Source organism: Sciurus vulgaris, assembly GCF_902686455.1.
Source record: "Sciurus vulgaris genome assembly, chromosome: 13".
NCBI classification, from domain to species: domain Eukaryota; kingdom Metazoa; phylum Chordata; class Mammalia; order Rodentia; family Sciuridae; genus Sciurus; species Sciurus vulgaris.
In genome coordinates this window covers 31845146-31865791 of record NC_136474.1, presented here as the reverse complement: position 1 = coordinate 31865791, position 20646 = coordinate 31845146, and the positions used below count along the sequence as shown (strand labels likewise).

The 20646-nt window shown below is 40.9% G+C and overlaps 1 protein-coding gene across 1 annotated transcript in view; it reads left to right on the top strand.

Moving 5' to 3' along the window:
• Positions 1–5748: 5748 nt before the first annotated feature.
• The window catches only part of LOC306643101 (pre-mRNA-splicing factor 38A-like), a gene marked incomplete at its 5' end in the record, with an annotated part of 32370 nt that continues 17472 nt past the window's right edge, over positions 5749–20646 (top strand). The window contains 1 exon segment of the mRNA XM_079109039.1: positions 5749–5935. Coding sequence (XP_078965165.1) covers positions 5749–5935 — 187 coding nt within the window.

Genomic DNA, 20646 nt, shown 5'->3' with positions numbered 1-20646 from the left:
TGTCATTAGCAGGGCAGCACCAGGTTACTAAAAACAATCACCTTCACAAAGGTAAACACACTCTTCTCTCTCATGGTTCTCTTGGATAAATAACCTAGGCTCAATGTTCTAACCAGTAGTCCTAGGAACAACTTCAACAACTGTTTCACCAAAACAGGAAAACTCTTTATTCTTTTAAGAAAACAGATATGAACTCAACATTTTCTTGAGAAGATACAAAATTCATATAGATCTAAATTATATTTTATAGTAACTTGCTTATGAATCCTTGTAACCTTTTCCTTGTTTTAAAATAAAAGGCAACAGGTAATGCAGACTCTGCATCTTCCTCAACATATTTTCTCAGTCAGGGATTTCAGACTGACACCTTCAGCCCCAGGAACCGTGAAGCATGCCATGAGGTAGTGTGGGGGAGTGAATGATATAAAATCTTCATCCCATTCAAATAGGGAAACTCCATATGTATTTTATTTTATGTTTTTGAGCTTCATTAAGTTCCATGCAAAAAATCTTATATATGTCAATCCTGGTTGTTGCCATCTCTATTCTTTTATCCCAGGTATACAATTTTGTGGTCATACTGAGGGTCACAAGTACATATCTGTGTTACAAAGAAGTATTTCTAATTCTTTAATTCCTTTCAGGTTAATATGTTAATTAAGAATGAGTCAAAGATATAAACAAAGAAGGGGTTAAAAAATTTACTCTCAAGGTCTTTGCCAACTTCATGAATCTGAACTCAGTGGTGGCTTCATACTCAATTTCTTTTCTTCTTGCCAAACTATTAATTCTACACATGGGGGCCCAGGACAGCAAGCTAATGAGCAAGCTCATTCTCCAAAGAAGCCAGATAGGGGTCAGCATACATGAAAATCACTCTCCAAAGCAGGTGGTTGATTTTATCTTTGTCAGTGAGCCACTGCTTGAGCACCAACCACTACTTACTCTTATTTATGGCAATGGCATAAAGGTTTAACAGATGAGATATACATCTCTGTCTGTGTGTTCTGTGCCTGGAGTAACTCCATATCACTTTATAGGAATACTATTGAGATTTATTTAACTACTGAAATGAATTTTTAAAATCAGTCCACTTCCAGGTGCACGTTTAAGATGGCACATTTAAGATGAAGGCCTTTACCATGACATCATTGGTTCCCTTTCAAATAAAAAAAAAAATTGGAATTCAATGTACATATACAAGCATTTAAAATACACACAAATGTTAGAGTATACAAGATATATCTCCAATTTTCAAAAAAATCACAATGTGTAGGTGAAGTTTTTGAAATATTTTGGGTAAATTTACATACATAATTTGCCAGACATTGACTATTTTATGATTAACAAATGTTTGATATTGCTTATGACTTCTTTGAACATAAAATCCTGGGTATTTATACAGAATACCCCAAAATAATCAGTAGTTATTATAATAGCAAATGGCAATAACAATGAGAGCTCATTTTTATTGAGCAATTATCATGTGTCAGTTACTGTTCTAAGTACATACACTCAGGGGAAAAAAAGCCATGAATCAGGCACAGTTTTTCTGCCTGTTTCACAATACAAGGAGACTGAAGCAGAGATTGGATTTTAATTAGATAAATATACACAGTTAATAGGTTATAATGTTATATTCAGGGTCTCCCAGTGTGGTAGGTAGTACTACACATGCCTTTTGTGCTTCTTAAATTCATCTCTGAAGGCTTAGTTTGTGACTTATTTATATCCTTAGAAATGAGTTATAGCATGTACAAACAGAGAAACAACATGTATCCCATTTGTTTACAATAAAAAAGAAATAAAAAAAAGAAATGAGTTATAGTAAGACTCAAGGACATTGTGGAAAATGTTGACAATATCCTCTTATTTAACAGGGACTGGAAACATTCCTAACATAGGAAAGCACCACTTGAATGACTGAGTTAAAGTAAAATGAAGTTTTATAAATTTCTATTTCATTTAGGTCATATATTACTATTTACATTAATGATAATTAAGTTTTAGAGAATGTTGGTGATACCTTTCCCTAAAACTCAAGGAAAATCACTATAAGGAATTCTGTTTCAGTACAGTATTTTTGCCACATGTTCTTCATTCTTTCTTGTTTTTGGAAGGGGGACTAACTTACTATTAATATATTACAGAACTTTACAATGGTTCACATTGAAATGCAATCTGGTCACAGTGGTATAGGCCTGTAATCCTAGTGGCTCAGGAGGCTGAGGCAGGAGGATCAAGAGTTCAAAGTCAGCCTCAGGGTCCAAGTGGCCATAAGCAACTCTGTGAGACCCTGTCTCTACATAAAATACAAAATAGGACTGGAGATGTGACTCAGTGGTTGAGTGCCCCTGAGTATCAGACCCCCTAAAAAAGTGTGGCTAAAAATACATTTTAAAATAACTTGATAATTCCTGGAAGACCTAGGAATTTTTTAATGTGCATTTGAAAGTGAAATTCCACATGTAGTTTTTGAATCTCTTTGTCAAACATAGGAATGAAAAAAAGTTCTTTAGTTTTGGCTTTCCCAAAAGGTCTTGCTCCTTGGTGGCTCCATTACCCTAAAATACACAGTGAAGGGTTAATGAAGCCTCTGGAAGACATGAGCCCACTCACCCATCTGCCAGAGATCAGGGTCAGACTTTCCAATCATACTGGAAAAATACAACTCTCATTAAAGGGTCAAAACATATAATTCCAGTGACAGTCACTCTTTAACAAGCATATCTGCTGGCATTGCACATTCAAGAGGAGTGGAGCAATATGGAAACTGAATGACCCAAGTATAGGCGTACTGATGAGGGAAGTGGTTTGCTAGGTAAGCAGGGTTTAAAACATGTGCCAAGTTTATTATTTTTCCCACCGGAAACCAAAACCAGGGTGCCTCAAAATGTGGCCAGGAAATCACAGCAGAAATCTAAAGAGCCCATCAATAGAATTTCCCATGTTTGAACCATTTGTTAATAAATTCCTATTCCTAAAACAGATACCTGAGATGCAAAATAATTTCTTCCAACACCCCTACTTTCTTTTGGCTATAGACAATATTTGACAAAAAAAAAAAAGTGTGTGTGTGTGTGTGTGTGTGTGTGTGTGTGTGTGTGTATTTACAACTGTCACCGATTGCTCCCAACTTCCTGGGACTCATTCACTGTAGTCTAGTAAGTGCACCACATGGAGAGGAAATGCACATCAACAGTTCCACTGGCATTCTGAGCTTCTGATGTGGCAGAGGAAGATGAAAGGACCACATCAGCATTTCTCAAAGCATTTCATCAACTTCTATCATAATTTCTTCATCAAAAATCAAACCTGTGTTCCACCTCCCTGTCCTCAGGGCCAGTTGTACATTTTAATTCTAAGCAGCAAATTAGGAGATGTGACCCCTCCATTCTTTTCACAGTGACAGCTCAAAGGGGCATACCTTCCATTGACATGGTCCAGGGATGGACCCCAAATGTACAGTGCTAGAGGGTGGCATGGGTAAAATAGAATCTCCAAATGTCTCCCCAGGCCCCTTTGATTGGTGTATTTCTCTTGCAAGAAACTCTTCTCCTAATCATTACCTCAAAGTTTAGTGGGGAATTCAGGTCCCTCTGGGATTCTGGTGACAAACTGGGCTTTGTCGGTTCTCTTTGGGGAATGCTTCCTGGTGGAGACTTACATTGTTCTTTCCCATCAAAACACTAGTTTTTTGGGAAAAAAAAAAAAAAAACAAGATGGAAGAGTGGGCATATGGAAGCAGCTGGCACTCCTGCTCCATCCTAGTGAGGATGAGTTCCTGGGTGCTCTTCTTCCAGCTACAGGGAAGGAAGGAGGTGGCCTATGTCCAGGAGTCCAGAGGGGCCCCATTCATGGCACTCATGACACTCTTGCCCCAATGCCTGGACATCACTTTCTTGTTCAGCAGCGAATGAGTGTGGCCCCCTTCTTCCAGGTGAGTTTGTGTTACTGCAGGAACATAAGGTCATTGTGTGACTGACTCATGCCTGGGTCTTTCTGTGGGTGTCAACAGCAGAAAAGTATCTTGGCACTCCTCCTTAAAATTCCTCTTGCAACTTCTTGGCAAAACTGGACTGTGAGATGTTTAGCTCTTTCCCATTGAGTTCAAGAAGGGTTGGCCCACCACATGCTCTTGCCAGGCGATGCTTCTCCAATGCCTTGGGGTCCAGATCATTCCTGTGGGTCTCCAGTGCAGATGAGACCCAGCCTGGCTCATCTTCCACTAGGGGGACAGAGAGCACAGTTGCCTCTGTGGAACTCAGGCCAGACAGAGCATCCTGGTAGTTGCTGTTTGTGGAGAGTACATACTTCTGCATCAGGGCAAAATCATGGTAGCTAAGCATGAGGTCTTGAAGATCCTGAAGTGATGGTAGTGCTCTTATTCCATGGTGACTTGAGTTTCAGCTTTGAAGATTCAGTGAGCTACCAGATGGCAATTTCAGTGACCTGATAGAAGTCATTCAACATGAGCAATTCTGTACCTGAAGAAGAGAACATCTTGCTGACAGGTGTACCATGTCATGAGATGACCTGGATGGATATGTCCTTCTCAATGAATTTTACCTATATGGGGATCTTTAGGGGAGCCTCAGAGCTTAGGTGGGACACCTCCCCACCTTGTAGAGAGGCTTGGTCTTCAAAGCAGTGACAGTAGTGACCACAATCCCACATGACATCACTGTGAAGTCCTTTTCTATCTTGAGAGCAGCAACAGGGGAGGGGTTTGCAAAGGTTTCAATTCACTGAGTTCTATGTAAGAAAACTGCTGTGACTCAGCTGAGCTTTGAAGTGATGATGGTGGGCCCAATGACCAGTGAGAATCTCTGCAGTCCAGGAGGCTACTTCTTAAACAAGTCCAGAGAGAAAGTGGTCATGGTCAATAGACTTTCTGAGGACCACTAGACCTGTGCAGTTTGCACACAGAACTCAATGGACTTGCTGTTCAGGTCCGAGGTGAACTCTTCCTCCCAAGTGAGTTGAATAGTGTTCTTGGTTAGTGTGCTGGTGAATCTCAGAGGAGGATCATTCAGCTGTGCAATGCACATAGGGTTCACACTCTGTAAAGCACCATGATCACTTAGCAATGAGGCAGGGATGTTCTTCACCAGTGGTTCATGAGCCCATGTTCTTCACTCATGGTTCATGAGCCCATGGACGTTTAGGAGAACAGAATTCCTGAGCAATAGATGAAGTGCTTTGTAGACTGTGCTTCCTTTATGCCCATGGGCTTGGTACTGAGATATTGATGGTCATTCTTGGCATGTGGATGTAGGACCACCTAATCTGGATGTCTTCTTTCTTTACTTTCATGTAAAACTCTGGCTATAGATGAACCAGTGAGAGCTGCACTTCATAGAGATGGTGTCCGGAGCTCACAACTGAGGGCACTTCACTGACCATGAACTGAAGGGTCTTGCCCACCATGTGACAGGCCACCATCTTCTTCTAAGCTGACTGTACCATGCTAGAGACTTCTCCAACTGCCAGCACCAGGAACTGAGGCCTCAGGTCCTGCTGAAAGGAGAACTATAGAGGAAACCCACTCCTTTTGGCCTCATGATTCAGGGAGATCACCAAGACCACCTGCCACAGGTTTCTCCAGCTGTTCAGACTCAGTATCCAAAAAGCAGAGTTTCCAACTCCAGGCACTGTTCTTCTTCAGGCTTGATGGGCCATGGCAGCAGGAGTCAAGTCCTGACCAGTGCCCATTGCATCAGGTAGAGGTACACTGTGACCAGCAACATGATGAAGAGTGACATCAACATGAAGCACTGGACCTCACCAAGCCACCAGTCCAGCTGGGACATGGTTATGGTGCATACCGACCCTCCTCTCCCCAACTTCCAGAGCAGTGCCCATGCCAGAACACAGAGCATGTGGGTGGTGAGTTCAGGATATTTGATGTTGGTCGAGGACTGGAGGGGATGTGGTGAGTGGGCCCAAACAGGGTGAAGCATAGATCTCAGAAGCCCAAGACCACATTAAGTGAGCAGGAAGGAAATACACATCTGGAGCCCATGGGTACATGGATCACAATTGTGCCCCATGCCTGGTACACCTGGAAAAAGTGAATGTGGGAGTAGACCCTGCAGCCGGAGTGCCTAAATAGTGCATCTCTCTTCATTCTTTTATGAAATAAATTTTGGGAAATATCATTGTTATTAATAATTCATAACTGAGTTCAATGAAGGCACCATCCACCTAACAACATTCTTTATAAAACTACAAAAATATCATCAAATGGAAGATCAAAGACACAGGAGAGTAAAAGCAATCCTGAGCAAACAGAGCACTGCTAGAGACTTCTCAATATTAAATTTGAAATACACTGCAGAGACTTGATAACAAAAGCAGCATGGTCCTTGCATAACAGCAGACAAGTAGACCAAGAGAGTGAAAAAGATGACACAGTACCTACCCTACACAACTACAACCATCTGATTTCTCACAAAGGTGACAAAAACACATATGGGAGAAAGGACAGCTCCTTTAGCAAGCAATGCTGGGAAAACTAAATATCCACATATAGAAAATGGAAACTACATCCCTATCTCTCCCCTGGCAACTCAAAATGGATCAAAACCTTAACAAAATACTTGAAACTTTGAAAAGAATAGAAGAAAACACGGGGAAAATACTGCAAGACATTGGAACAGGCAATGTCCTCCCAAATAGAACTCTAGTTTTTGCTCAGGAAATAAAAGCAAGGATCAACAAATGACACTGCATCAATTTAAAAAACTTCTGTACAGACAAGAAAGCAATTTCTACAGACAGACTACAGAAGCAGAAAAATCATTGCCAGTCACTGTTGAATAGAGAATGAATGTACAGAATATATATAGAACTCAAAAAAATTAACACCAAAGAAATCAAACAACCTAATCAATAAGTGGACAAATGAACTGAATGGATACTTCTCAAAAGAAGAACAAATAGACAATAATTATGTGAAAAAAGTTTCAACAAATTTAGCCATCAGGCAAATGCAAATCAAAACTACATTGAGAGTTGAGGAGCGAACTGGAGGGTGAGTCAGGCCACCTGCATTGAGGAGCTAGCCGAGAGGCACCCAACCTACATGCCTTGTGGAGCAAGGCGGCAGGCAGCCAACCTGCCCAACCACCAGGCCAAAGACAGACTTCATTAGTGAGTGAAGCTGTCTGACCACAACACCGAGGTCTGTTGCCAAGGCAGAGCAAGCCGGCAGATGAGCCATCCTGCGTGCATCGCTGAGCTAGTCAGAGGTTTCCTTATAGGCTGGTGCAGGCATTCTGAATTTTTCCTGAGGGCATGACCATCATCATTAGAAGGGCAGCTCCCTTCCTGAGACACTTACAGGAGGCTAGAGGACCTTTGACAAGATCCAGGAGTCAAGAAGAGGAGGTATTGAGAGACTCAGGACCAACTCAGAGCCACTGAATGAGTCTCTCCCACTGGTCAGGCTCCCCAGATGGGGCAGAAGACCTGAACCACAGGGAATTTCATAGAGTAGAGTGGCCCAGTGAGACTCCCCTGCTGGAGCCAAGAACTCAATCAACCGGGAACATTGCAGAGGAGGGCCAGACAGTGAGAAGCTTTTTGCAGAGTAGTGTCTGAGGTCCAGGCAGTAGCTCCAGTCCCCAGGGAACATAGCAGAGGAGGTTCACTCAGCAAGGGTGTCCCTTGCAGGGCCAGGCTCCCCAGCCCAGGCAATAGATCAGGACCCCTGGGAATGTTGCAGAGGAAGGCTTCCCAGTCCAGGTGGTAGTTCTGGACTGAAGGGAATATCTCAGAGGAGAGCTGCCCAGGAAAGCATCCCCACAGGGTGAGTCTTCCCCATTGGGCAAGGTTTTCCCACCAGAGCAGTAGAACCAGAGACACAGGCCCAGATCAGACATGCCCCATTCTGCAGTCTAGTCTCATTTTGGCTGACAATCAGTCAACAAGTGGAGGTGCATCTGCCCACTTACATGGAATATACCCCACCTGAAGGCCAACACCCCTATGGGGGCAGCAACTTAGTGGAGCACTTCATTATCAAGTTCCTCCAAGACTTCATGCTACTGAGGGCTAAGAGGTGAGTTATTGAAAATCTACAGAGACAATATTAGTCAATACAAAATATCTACAATATCTCAGAGTTACACTACTAGAGGGGTAGATACCTGAGCAATATGAGAAAACAAGGGAAGAAAATGTCCCAAGCAAACCTAGATGGTATAGCAATAAAATCCAATACAGCATGGCAGAAGAAATGACAGAAAGGGAGTTCAGAATGTACATAATTAAAACAATCAGACAAGCAAACGATGAGATGAAAAAGCAAATTCAGGCTTTGAATGATCGCACCACTCAACAGTTAAAAGAGCAAATATGGGAAGCAAAAGATCATTTCAATAAAGAATTAAAGATACTGAAAAAAACCAGACAGAAATCCTTGATATGAAGGAAACAATAAACCAAATTAAGAACTACATAGAAAGCATAACCAATAGGATAGAACAGCAGAAAAATCAGAACTTCAGACATTGAGGACAAAATATTTAACCTTGAAGACAAAGTTGACCAAACAGAGAAGATGGTAAGAAATCATGAACAGAATCTACAAGAATTTTAGGATATCATGAAAAGGCCAAACTTAAGATTATTGGAATAGAGGAAGGCACAGAGAAACAAACCAAAGGAATGAACAATCTATTCAATTAAAAAATATTACATAATTTCCCAAAATTTGAAGAATGAAATGGAAAATCAAGTACAAGAGGCTTATAGGACTCCAAATATACAAAAGTACAACAGACCCACACCAAGGCACATTATAATGAAAATAGCTACCATACAAAATAAAGACAGAATTTTAAAGGCTGTGAGAGAAAAGAATCAAATTACATTCAGGGGGAAAACAATATGGATATCAGCAGATTTTTCAATACAGATTCTAAAGGCTAGAAGTGCCTGGAACAACATTTTTCAAGCTCTAAAAGAAAATGGATGCCAACCAAGAATCTTATACCCAGCAAAACTTACCTTCAGATTTGACAATGAAATAAAATCCTTCCATGATAAACAAAAGCTAAAAGAATTTACAAAAAGAAATCCGGCACTACAGAACATTCTCAGCAAAATATTCCATGAGGAAGAGATGAAAAACAATGATGTAAATCAGCAAAGGGAAGAAGTACCCTAAAGGAACAGCCAAATAAAGGAGAACCCAAGTCGTGTCAAAAAAAAAAAAAAAAAAAATGAGCCAAATGATTGGGAATACAAATCATATCTCAATAATAACCCTGAATGTTAATGGCCTGAACTCATCAATCAAAAGACATAGTCTGGCAGATTAGAGTAAAAAGAAAGATTCAACAATTTGCTGCCTGCAAGAGTCTTATCACATTGAAAGAGATACCCATAGATTAAAGGTGAAAATATTGGAAAAAACATTCCATGCACCTGGACACAGAAAAAAAGCCAGAGTGTCCATCCGCATATCAGATATTGTGGACTTCAAGCCAAAGTTAGTCAGAAGGGATATAGAAGGACATTTCATACTGCTTAAGGGAAGCGTAAATCAGCAAGACATAACAATCATAAATATCTGACTCCCAAATAGTGGCTCATCCATATATGTCAAACAAATCCTTTACAGTACCAGAAATCAAACAGACAACAACACAATAATACTAGGTGATTTAACACACCTCTCTCACCACTGGACAGATCCTCCAAAAAGAAATTGAACAAAGAAAGCACAGATCTCAAAAACACAATCAATAATTTAGACTTAACAGACATTCATAGAATGTACCATCCAACAAAGAGCGAAGACACTTTCTTCTCAGCAGCACATGGATCCTTCTCTAAAATAGACCATATTTTATGCCACAAAGCTAATGTTAGCAAGTAAAGAAGATAGAGATACTACCTTGTATTCTATCAGAACAAAATGGATTGAAGTTAGAAATAAAAGACAGAGTAGAAAACAGAAAACACCCCAACACCTGAAGATTAAACAATATTATTTGGATAACAGAAGACATCAGGAAGAAAATTAAAAAATTCATAGAGGTAAATGAGAACAAAGAAATATCAAAATTTCTGGGATGCTGTGAAAGCAGCACTTAGAGGAAAATTTAATTCATGGAGTGCATTCAATAAAAGAAGAGAAAATCAACAAATAAATGACCTAACACCACAGCTCAAAGCCCTAGAAAAAGAACAGAGCAACACCAAAAGCAGTAGAAAACAGGAAACAGTTAAAATCAGGGCTGAAATCAATGAAATCGAAACAAAAAACTTAAAAATTGACAAAATAAATAGTTTGTTCTTTGAAAAAATAAACAAACTTGATAAACCCTTAGCCACACTAACAAAGAGAAGAAGAAAGAATAATCAAAATACTAAAATTTGGAATGAACAAAGAAATATCACAACAGACAAAAGTGTAATACAAAACAAAAGCAAGTTTGAAACTCTATACTCCAAAAAAATAGAAAATCTTGAAGACATCAACAGGTTTCTAGAGACATATGAATTACCTAAACTGAACCAGGAGGACATACACAATTTAAATAGATTAATTACAAGTAATGAAATAGAAGAAGTCATCAAAAGCCTACCAACAAAGAAAAGTTCTGGACCAGAGGAGTTCTCAGCCGAGTTCTACAAAACCTTTAAAGAAGAGCTCATTCCAATACCTCTCAAGGTATTTCATGAAATAAAAGATGAAGGAACCCTCCCAAACTCATTCTATGAAGCCAATATCACCCTGATTTCAAAACCAGACAGAGACACATTAAGGAAAGAAATTTCAGACCTATATCCTTAATGAATATTGATGTAAAAATTTTCAAAAACATCTTAGCAAATCACATAAAAAATATATTAAAAAGATAGTGCACCATGATCAAGTGGGTTTTATTCCAGGGATGCAAGGTTGGTTCAACATCCAGAAATCAATAAAAGTAATTCACCATATCGACAGACTTAAATTCAAGAATCACATGATTATTGCAATAGATGCAAAAAAGCATTTGATAAAATACAGCATCTCTTCATGCTCAAAACACTAGAAAAAATAGGGATAGTGGGAACATTCCTTAACATTGTAAAGTCCATCTATGCTAAGCCGATGGCCAATATAATTCTAAATGTTGAAAAACTGAAAGCATTCCCCCTAAAAACTGGAACAAGGCAGGGATGCACTCTTTCCCCACTTCTATTCAACATTATCCTTGAAAGTCTAGCCAGAGCAATTAGACAGACCAAGGAAATTAAAGGGATATAAATAGGAAAAGAAGAACTCAAACTATCCATATTTGCTGATGACATGATTATATATTTAGAGGAAGCAGGAAATTCTACCAAAAAAACTTTAGAACTCATAAGTGAATTCAGTAAAGTAGCAGGATATAAGATCAATACTCATAATTCTAATGCATTTTTATACATAAGTGATGAATCTTCAGAAAGAGAAGTTAGGAAAACTACCCCATTCACAATAGCTTCAAAAAAATGAAATACTTGGGAATTAATCTAATGAAAGAGGTGAAAGACCTCTACAATGAGAACTACAGAAAACTAATGAAAGAAATTAAAGAAAACCTTAGAAGATGGAAAGATATCCCATGTTCTTGGATAGGCAGAATTAATATTGTCAAAATTGCCATACTACCAAAAGTGTTATACAGATTCAATGCAATTCCAATTAAAATCCCAAGGACATACCTTTCAGAAACAGAGAAAGCAATCATGAAATTCATCTGGAAAAATAAGAAACCCAGAATAGCTAAAGCAATCCTTAGCAGAAAGAGTAAAGCAGCAGGTATCACAATACCAGAACTTCAAGTATACTACAAAACAATAGTAACAAAAATGGCATGGTATTGGCACCAAAATAGACAGGTAGATCAATGGTACAGAATAGAGGACACAGACACAAACCCAAATAAATACAATTTTCTCATACTATACAAAGGTACCAGAAATATGCAATGGAGAAAAGATAGCCTTTTCAACAAATGATGCTGGGAAAAATGGAAATCCATGTACAATAGAATGAAACTAAACCCCTATCTCTCACGCTGCACAAAACACAAATAAAAATGTATCAAGGACCTTGGATTCAGACCAGAGACCCTGCAGATTATAGAAGAAAAAGTAGGTCCAAATCTTCAACATGTCAGCTTAGGTTTTTCGATTTTTGTTCATTGATTTGTTTTTTGTTAAGTGGTTTTGAGTTTTGTCAGATGTACAGCTGGCAAACTTTTATCTCTCTGATGATCATCTCTTCACTTTTCTGATTGCTTCCTTTGTTGTGCAGAAGTTGTTTGGTTAGTTGATGAAATATTGTTTATGAATTTTTTTTCTTTTGTTGCCTATGCCTTTGTAGTCCTAACCAGGAAACTACCAAGTATGCCAAAATCTTAAAAATTTACATCACACTTTCCCTAGCAGTTTTGGAGTTTTGGGTCCTCATTAAGGTCTTTGATGGCTTATGAGTTGATCTTTTTGGTACAGAATGAGAAACAGGAGTCAATCTACAGTCTTCTGCACGTGATCATCCATTTTTTTCCAACATACTTCGTTGAACCGTATGTCATTTTCTCCAAGAAAACGTTTTTGGCACCATTACTGAGAAGCAAGTGGCTGTACATGCATGGGTTTATTTATGGTTTCTCTATTCTGTTTCATGGGTCTGTTTGTATACAATGACAGGCTTTAGGTCACTATGCCTCTTGTAACCTCTTCAAATACCTCCTTCCTAAGGCAACATACGTTGCTTCTGACAGGATTATAAATCTACATTTCAGACATCTTCTCAGCAATATCTGATTTCTCATGGGTGTGATTACTTCACCCTTGGATGTACCAGTTTATTGGCAGATGAAGTGCTGTGTAAGGAGCAAGACTGGGGAAACCACCACATCCTCCTTGCTACATGACCCTGCATTGTGATACTAGCACCTTAAGACAGCAGGTCCTTGGCAGGTAACTTCTGAAACCACAAGCCCACTCTGTGAGAGTTACTTGGCTTTAACTAGGCAATGTCATTAGCAGGTTACCATAGGGGGCACCCATAGCCAGGACTCATCACCATAGGCTGAGAGAGGATGATTCACAGACAGCCTACCCACAGCCCTTCTGTGTGGGAGACATCTCTTTCCTAGGGACCACCAGGATCCACAATGACCAGGTCTTCCAGCTTCTATGTGAAGAATAAAGTTCACACATCTTCTCAAATTCACTTGACTCATGTCCCAGGAGCACGCTAACCTGCTCCCTCCAAACTGTGTGTCCCATCACAGTGGGGAAAATGAGGAAATGAGAAAATGAGGAAATTGGGGAAATGAGTCTTTCGTGACACCAGACTCACTTAAAGACTGAGATCTAATCAAGGATAGTTATATCTTCCTTCACCAAGCAGAGTAAATGCAAAACAAACTAAGCAGCACTAACAAAGAACATACATACACATTATATGCAAATGGCAGGAAATCAAAGGGTGGGGAACTCATTTTTAAAAGTCCACTAGAGAATGGTGATTATCACGGTCTGAATCTAGGCGTGTCCCCCCCCACCCAAAGTACATGTGTTAGATAATGCAGAAATATTCAGAGGAGAAAAGACCATTTTCAAATTTAAAAAAAAAAAAAAAAGAAGACTGGATAATGTGATCTGTAACTTCATATGTGAACTACTCCTTCACATGAATTAATAATTTGAAATGACCACAGTCTATTTTCAGACAGGTGAGTGTAGCTGGAGACATTAGGTCACTGGAGGTGTGCCTTTTGAGAGAATAATGTAGCATTAGAAAACATTTTTTCTGTCCCTGGGTGTTTGAGAGTGCCTCTCTCTCTCTCTCTCTCTCTCTCTCTCTCTCTCTCTCTCTCTCGCTCTCTCGCTCTCTCGCTCTCTCGCTCTCTACCTCGTCTCCCTTTCTCTGCTTTTATTTGTAATTTTTTTACCATGTTTTGAACCCAGGTATGTTTAATCACTGAAATACATCCACAGCACTTTTATGATATTTTTTGGAACAATGTCTTGTTAAGCTACTTAGGACCCTGCTAAGTTTCTGAGGCTGGCTTTAAACTTGCAATTCTTCTACCCTACTGCCTCAGTCTCTGGAGCCACTGGGATTACAGGTGTGTGCCAACATGCCTGTCTCACTATGATATTTGTCTGCAATGAACTGAGCTGCTTTCCTCTGCCATGTCCATTCACTGATGTTGTATCTCACTAGTGCCCAGCATGGAGATTGTAGAACCCAAAATAAACTTTCTTCCTCTAAGTTGTTCTTGTCATGTATTTCATTCACAGAGACAAAATGCTGATTAATATAGGGATGATAGTAAATATTGTATTGTATATTTCAATATTGCTACAAAGTAGAGTTTAAATTTTTTCACAGCAAAGAAATAATGTATCACGACATTAGGCCTATTAAGTCCTATAAATATGTGTGATTATGTGTCAAGTAAAAATTACTATGGGGGCTGTGGCTGTAGTTTAATGGTAGATCAACCACTTGCCTAGTAAGTGTGAGGCACTGGGTTTGATGCACAAGACTGCATAAAAAATACAAATATTTTAAAAATCACAAAATCTATGAGCCTCTAGGCAATATATCAAAGAAAAAATATATAAATGATGAAGATCAGAAAGTAATAGGGTAGCATCAATACTGATTCCATAGACATTACAAAGATAGGCAACGAATACCACAAAGAACTCAATGTTTTTAAATTCAAGAAACTGCATGAAATCAATTGATTTCTTGCAAAACAAATATGCTAGATTGAACTCAAAAAGAAATTACCAATCTGAATAGAAATGTAACTTATCAGATACTGAACCACTAAGGCCATTCCACCAGTTCAAGATACATTTGTAGTTAATCTCTTCCAGAAGATAAAAGCAAAAGAGCTACATTCTAATTCACAAGTATCAGGACAGCTCTAAAGCAATAACAAAATCAGACAAAGATTACAAGACAGCTACAGACTTAAATTTGTCATGAAAGTAGATAAGAAATGCAATGAAGTATGAGCAAATATAAACCAGAAACAGACCCACATCACTTTAGTCAGTTGGTGTATAGTAAAAGAGCAGAGCCAACACAGCAGCACAGGGTAGAAATCTTTTCAGCAAGTGGTGCCAATGACCTGCACATCCCCATCAGAAAGGCTACCTACACACATACAAAGAGAGACTCAGAGAGAAAGGAGGAAGAAGGGGAAAGAAAACCTCTTGGAAAACAAAGGCTAGAAACTTACCAAATTTGACATAAAACACAGACTTATGGATTCAATATTTCCTTTGTAAAATAAAAAAACTCCCATTTTTACACATATTAAACGGTGCATATTGATATGCATATCAGACATGAATAACTTGGTTTGTGTCTTGGTGTGTGACTATGCATACAGAAAATCCCAAACCATTTTTCTGCAACTGAGCATTCATTGAAGTTGAAGAAAATATACTAGAATCATTAAAAAATTTCCTTGCAGCCTTTTTTTTTTTTTTTCATTTTCTATACCTGTTCTTCTAGATTGGAATAATTGTATATTTAATTAGGTTTTTGTTGTGCTGTTGAAGACCCTCTACATGAAGAAAATAAAATTAATGAGAAAACAATCATGAAGAAATTTCATTCAAAATGCACAAAACGAATTAAGAACAGATTTCAGTTCTATGTATTGATTGAAGGAAAGAAAATATGTGAGAAAGCTGGAACAGCAGAGAGAGAACATGAAAGTAATAATCCCTGCAAAGTAACAACTACAGAAACAACCCAATATCCAAACAGTGTACTACTGAGGAAGCTAAGGAGAGATCTAAAAGGAAGCTGATCATGTCTGGGTGCCAGGCAAAAATAACATGAAATAAATTAAGGCCTCCTAGGGAAAGGTGAACAGGTAGAGTTGGAAGTAGGGACCTTGAAGACCCAGGAGGGTGGAAGACAGGCTGGACTGGAGGGTGGGGCAGGGTGTGGTGAAGCCTCTTCTTGACCGTCCTCTGCTCTCAGGATCACTTTGTGATGAGAGAGCACAGCCCTGTGATAAAGGCCTATGCCCTACTCCCCCTTGCTGCAGAGACAACTCAGGACTCATTTGTCCAAAACAGTGCGATTTACTATGGAGAATCCTCTCTTTCCTCTGAATAGTATTAGTGCCTCATGGCTGAACCCCAACTTCACCACCTTGGCAGTGGATATGATCCTTGGCTCTGTGTGTGGACTGGGGCTTTCTCCTCCTGTTACACTGCCTCCAGGATAATCCATCTTTGCCACCACCAAAGAAAAAGGAAAAACCCAAGGTAAAAAACCTTCAGGCCAGACCCACCAGAAAAATAGATTCTCTATTGTCTACTCTTCTTTCCACTTTTCCAAAATAACTAGAGACACTTCAAAAAATACAAATCTCAGGACAGAACAGAGCATCATTCTGGGACAGGTGGGGCAAGGCAGGGAAGAAGTTTGCACTAGGTTTTCTCCTATCTGAAGCTCCCAGACTATCCAAGTGGTTAGCTGCAAAATCAACAAAAAAAACACATATTTTGACTCAGTGTCAGAAGTCTGGAATCCTGAGAGAGTTGGGAACCCCTGGAGAAGGACAGGGTTAAAGAGTGGTCCATCAGTCATCTTCCTCTCAGTGGAATCTCCGAAAAAATAAGTATTTCCTGTATATTTGACTGATGTGAGGGCTGTGGTGAGCCCTGAGGGCCTCCATCAAAGGCTGAAGTCACCTCTGGCCTCAGGGAGCAGAATCTTGCCTGGCAGCCTAGAAGAGCCTGTGGAAATGAGTTGATCCTGTGTGGAGGAGTAGTGACTGAGGACATTCATGGTGCATATTAGAGAGAAAATTCCCTTTGGTGTTTTCCAAAGAAGAAAAATAGAACATTTTACCACTTTAAAAACATTCATAAAGTGGTCCTCACTAGCTAACTGTAAATAGTTATGTTGTTCAGAAACATGGAATGTGTATAACTGGTCTAGGAGAGCAGAGGGTCAATGGGGCACCAGACTCTTTTTCTTTCTTGTTGCATCAAAAGGTATCTAAAGGCATCAGCATCAAAATGTAAAGAAGGGACATAGCAACACCAGGAAGAAGAGTGACATTCTGAAAGATAAGGCCCTGTCCTCACAGCCCAGAGGTGACTTGCTATCCCCTGACCCAAGAGACTGAAGTCATATCCCAGAGAATGTCAGTAGCAGAGACAAGAGAGGGAGGATTCAGGAAGGAAATCATCATACCATAGAAACTACTCAGGTTCTGTGATCAGAATGAAGATGTGCTGGTCCAGGGATGGGTAATGTCCAGTAAGATGACATGGGCCATCATGCAGCCATGCTGTCTGGATTTGGAGGTAGGACTTACTGGTCAAAGTGTAGACAAGCCCTTACTTTCCTAAGACCCATTCCTCTTTGAGATTGTCCAATCCTTCTCCCCACACGGTGATTATGAGTACAGTGGGGCTAATGGAGGTGGAAGGAAATGACAAAGTGCAACACTTCTCTGTGCTTTTCTATCCCTGTCACCTGTCATGTGGCCTTGAACACTGGTGCTTCCTCCCTCTCCACAATTACCCAATCTCCATTTTTAGGTTACAGAGACTGCTGGAGAGAAGTGGAAGAGACTGAAGGTCTGCTCTCCCTTCTACAGAGATAAGTAACATTCCACATTTTCCTGTATCCTGACTGTGGCCCATGATATGATCCCAAAACATAATGCTCTCACAGGGCAGGATCTCACTAAAGCTCTGGGGTATGAAAGAATAAGGGCTTTGTAAACATGGACTATGTGGAAGTGAGAGGTTATATACCTCAGGTGCCCACCCCTTCCCACCTGCCCTATCTCCTGGACCCATCTGCACCAGCTACAGCCTGTGCCTCCTATCTCTTGCAGCCACCTAGGGAACCTTCATGAAGACAGCAGCTTTTACCATGTCTTACAAGATGACCCAGATGAAAAGTGCAAACCAGAGAAAGACACAGTCCACCAATCATGAACACTGCCTGTGCAGGATGTTCTGGCCACTGCCTTCTTCCTCTTGCCTTCCCCGTCATCTGTGCACAAGCACAATCTGCTTCTGGCTTCCACCTCCTCTGGAGACTTAAGGACTTCATCCTTGTTGGAGGGGTCACACTCATTCCTAAGTGCCTCTCATTCACCACAGTCTGTGATTCCTCTGGAACATTTACTTCAGTCACATGGACTTTCTTCTCCCCCATCTCATCCTCCTAAAACCATGGCCTGCCCTCCATCTCTACCAGGTCCCATCCTGACTCCTCCTTGTGACTCAAGGACACTCTCATGGGGAACCACCTCACAGAACTCCTCATCACCCAACTGCTTATTCCCTGCTTCTGTACCAGTGCCATCTCCTATTCCACTGCCTTCCGTCACATTGCCTTCTGTCACATTGCCTACTCCTGTCCCATTACCATCTCTGGACCCATTGTCTTCTCCTCTGATAGGGACTCCTCCTGTCCTATTATATCCTCCAGAACCATGGCCTCCTCCTCTCTCATCACCTTCACCTGTCCAATATCAGTCTCCTGTCCCATTGCCTTCTCCTGTCCCTGCAATCTCAGGCCATATCCCCTCCACCTATCCCATCTCATTCCCCTCATAGTGGCAAAAGGCTGCCACAGTCTGGTGCCACTCCCATGACCAACAAAGTGAAGCTCAGAGAGACCATGATTCCCACCCACCAGAGGATTCATCCTTGGCAAACCATCCCCTCTCTCAGGTAGAGGCTGAAGGAACCTCTCACTAACCCTGATGTCCAGAAACTGCTGGAAATATTGATCAACCAGGCAGAAGTATAGAACATTTGTAATGAGAAGAAAAAAGATGAAACAGACCACCCCTTGAATTCTTTGAAAAGCACAGCAACATCTCTGGGCAGGGAGGAGGACATCACCATCCCACAACCCTGGAACACAACAGGCAAGTCAGAGCTGTTTTCTTTCCCTCACCACCTCTTTGACACCATCATGCTGGGGGACCATTTAAAGGAGAAATACAGCCAGGTTTTTGGGGCCTCCCCATTCTACACAGCGAGTCCCTGGTGACTACTCTCAGAATTTCTGGAACCTCAGCAGACTTTTCCTCCATTTTATTCAATGAACTTCCTAATTACATTTCAGAGATGGTGCTCACTAAAACTGAACAACTCTTTTCCTCCCAATTGTTGCTCCACCCTTTTATCAAACTCCAACCTGTGACTCAGACATCAACCTGGTCCCAGTCCCCATCACTGGCTCATCCAGAATCAGGACCATCTCACATCCTCTCTCACAAGCATGCCACTCCACCTTTCCCTGAATGCTGCCTGTGAAATTTCAGGCCCTACAAGTCATCAGGGGACCCAGCTGCTTTCCCTTTCTTCTCTTCAACACCTAGATAATCACCTTTATAGGAAAGAACTACAAAATATAGAGACTTTACCTTCTTGGTCCAAAAGTTTCTGAATGTCTTCTCTAATCTCACGTTGGAGAACAGGACCTCCTATGATCTTAAGACCATCAACAACACCCCAGGTGATTTTCTCAGCCTTGAGCTCCAGGGGAAACCGGAACAACACCTTCAAAGGAGGTTCATGCACCACCAATGTGGACTATCACCCCACATCCACCCATAACTCAAGGAGTCCTGGGACAGAGTCCCAAGAACAGATCAGGCAGAAAATAATTGTGGGTCTTCCTGCACCTCCATGTTTACACATGACAGCAGCCCTTCTGTACAGGAGAATGTTTCAGAGAGTCCAGACATGTTTCAAGTAGTCATGATTCCTGTGGAGTTTGTTCTTTCCAGGTGTGGAATTCATCACGTCTTCCCCCAGCTGGAAAGTCAAACACCCACAAGAAAACTGGGGATGGACCATCCTTAAAAGGTGAGGAAACCTTCAGGAATGCCTCCCAGGAACACTCCCTCCTTGATGCTGGCACTTGGCATGTACTAGAGGCACATGTTACAAGTCAAAAAGTGAGGCACAGGTGGGGTCTACCTATCAAGATCCTCAAGTATATAAATCTGTTCAAGATGAAACACTCTGAGGCTTCACCACTTCCACACCCTCCCCTTCCCTCCTCAGCCTCCTATAACTCCAAGGCTGACTCCAATGCCCATAATACCAATGTCCTGGGAAAATCCATTCACAAAGGTCCAGGATTCAAGGACGTTGCAAAACCTTCATTTCCCACTGTGAAGTGTCCTCTCTCTGGCCCTACACTTGAGTCCCTGAGCACAAATGCATCTGGTGACATCATTGGTCTCTCAGATGCTTCAACTACTACACAAGAGGGCTACCTGCCCCTGAGGCTCACAGTTACATTCTTGTGGGAAGAAACTGGCACAGTGATGCTCTCCTCAGTTCTGGAAGGGGCCCCAAGGAACCAAATCTCAGCCTTGAAATGGGCATACAAGAGCCACTGGGAACTACAGGTGTAAGCTCACAAGGCTCATGCCACAGTCTCTCATCACATGGGGTAGGGTTCCACTTTTTGAAACCTAAAGAAATCAAAGAGCTTGAGGATGATGAAGAGTGTTCTGACTGGGGAGTCTCCATGGAAATCAGGAAGACAACAAACTCCCCAAATGTTCATATTAATCTGGGGAAATCAGAATCTTAGGGAACCAGTAAGAGCCCCTT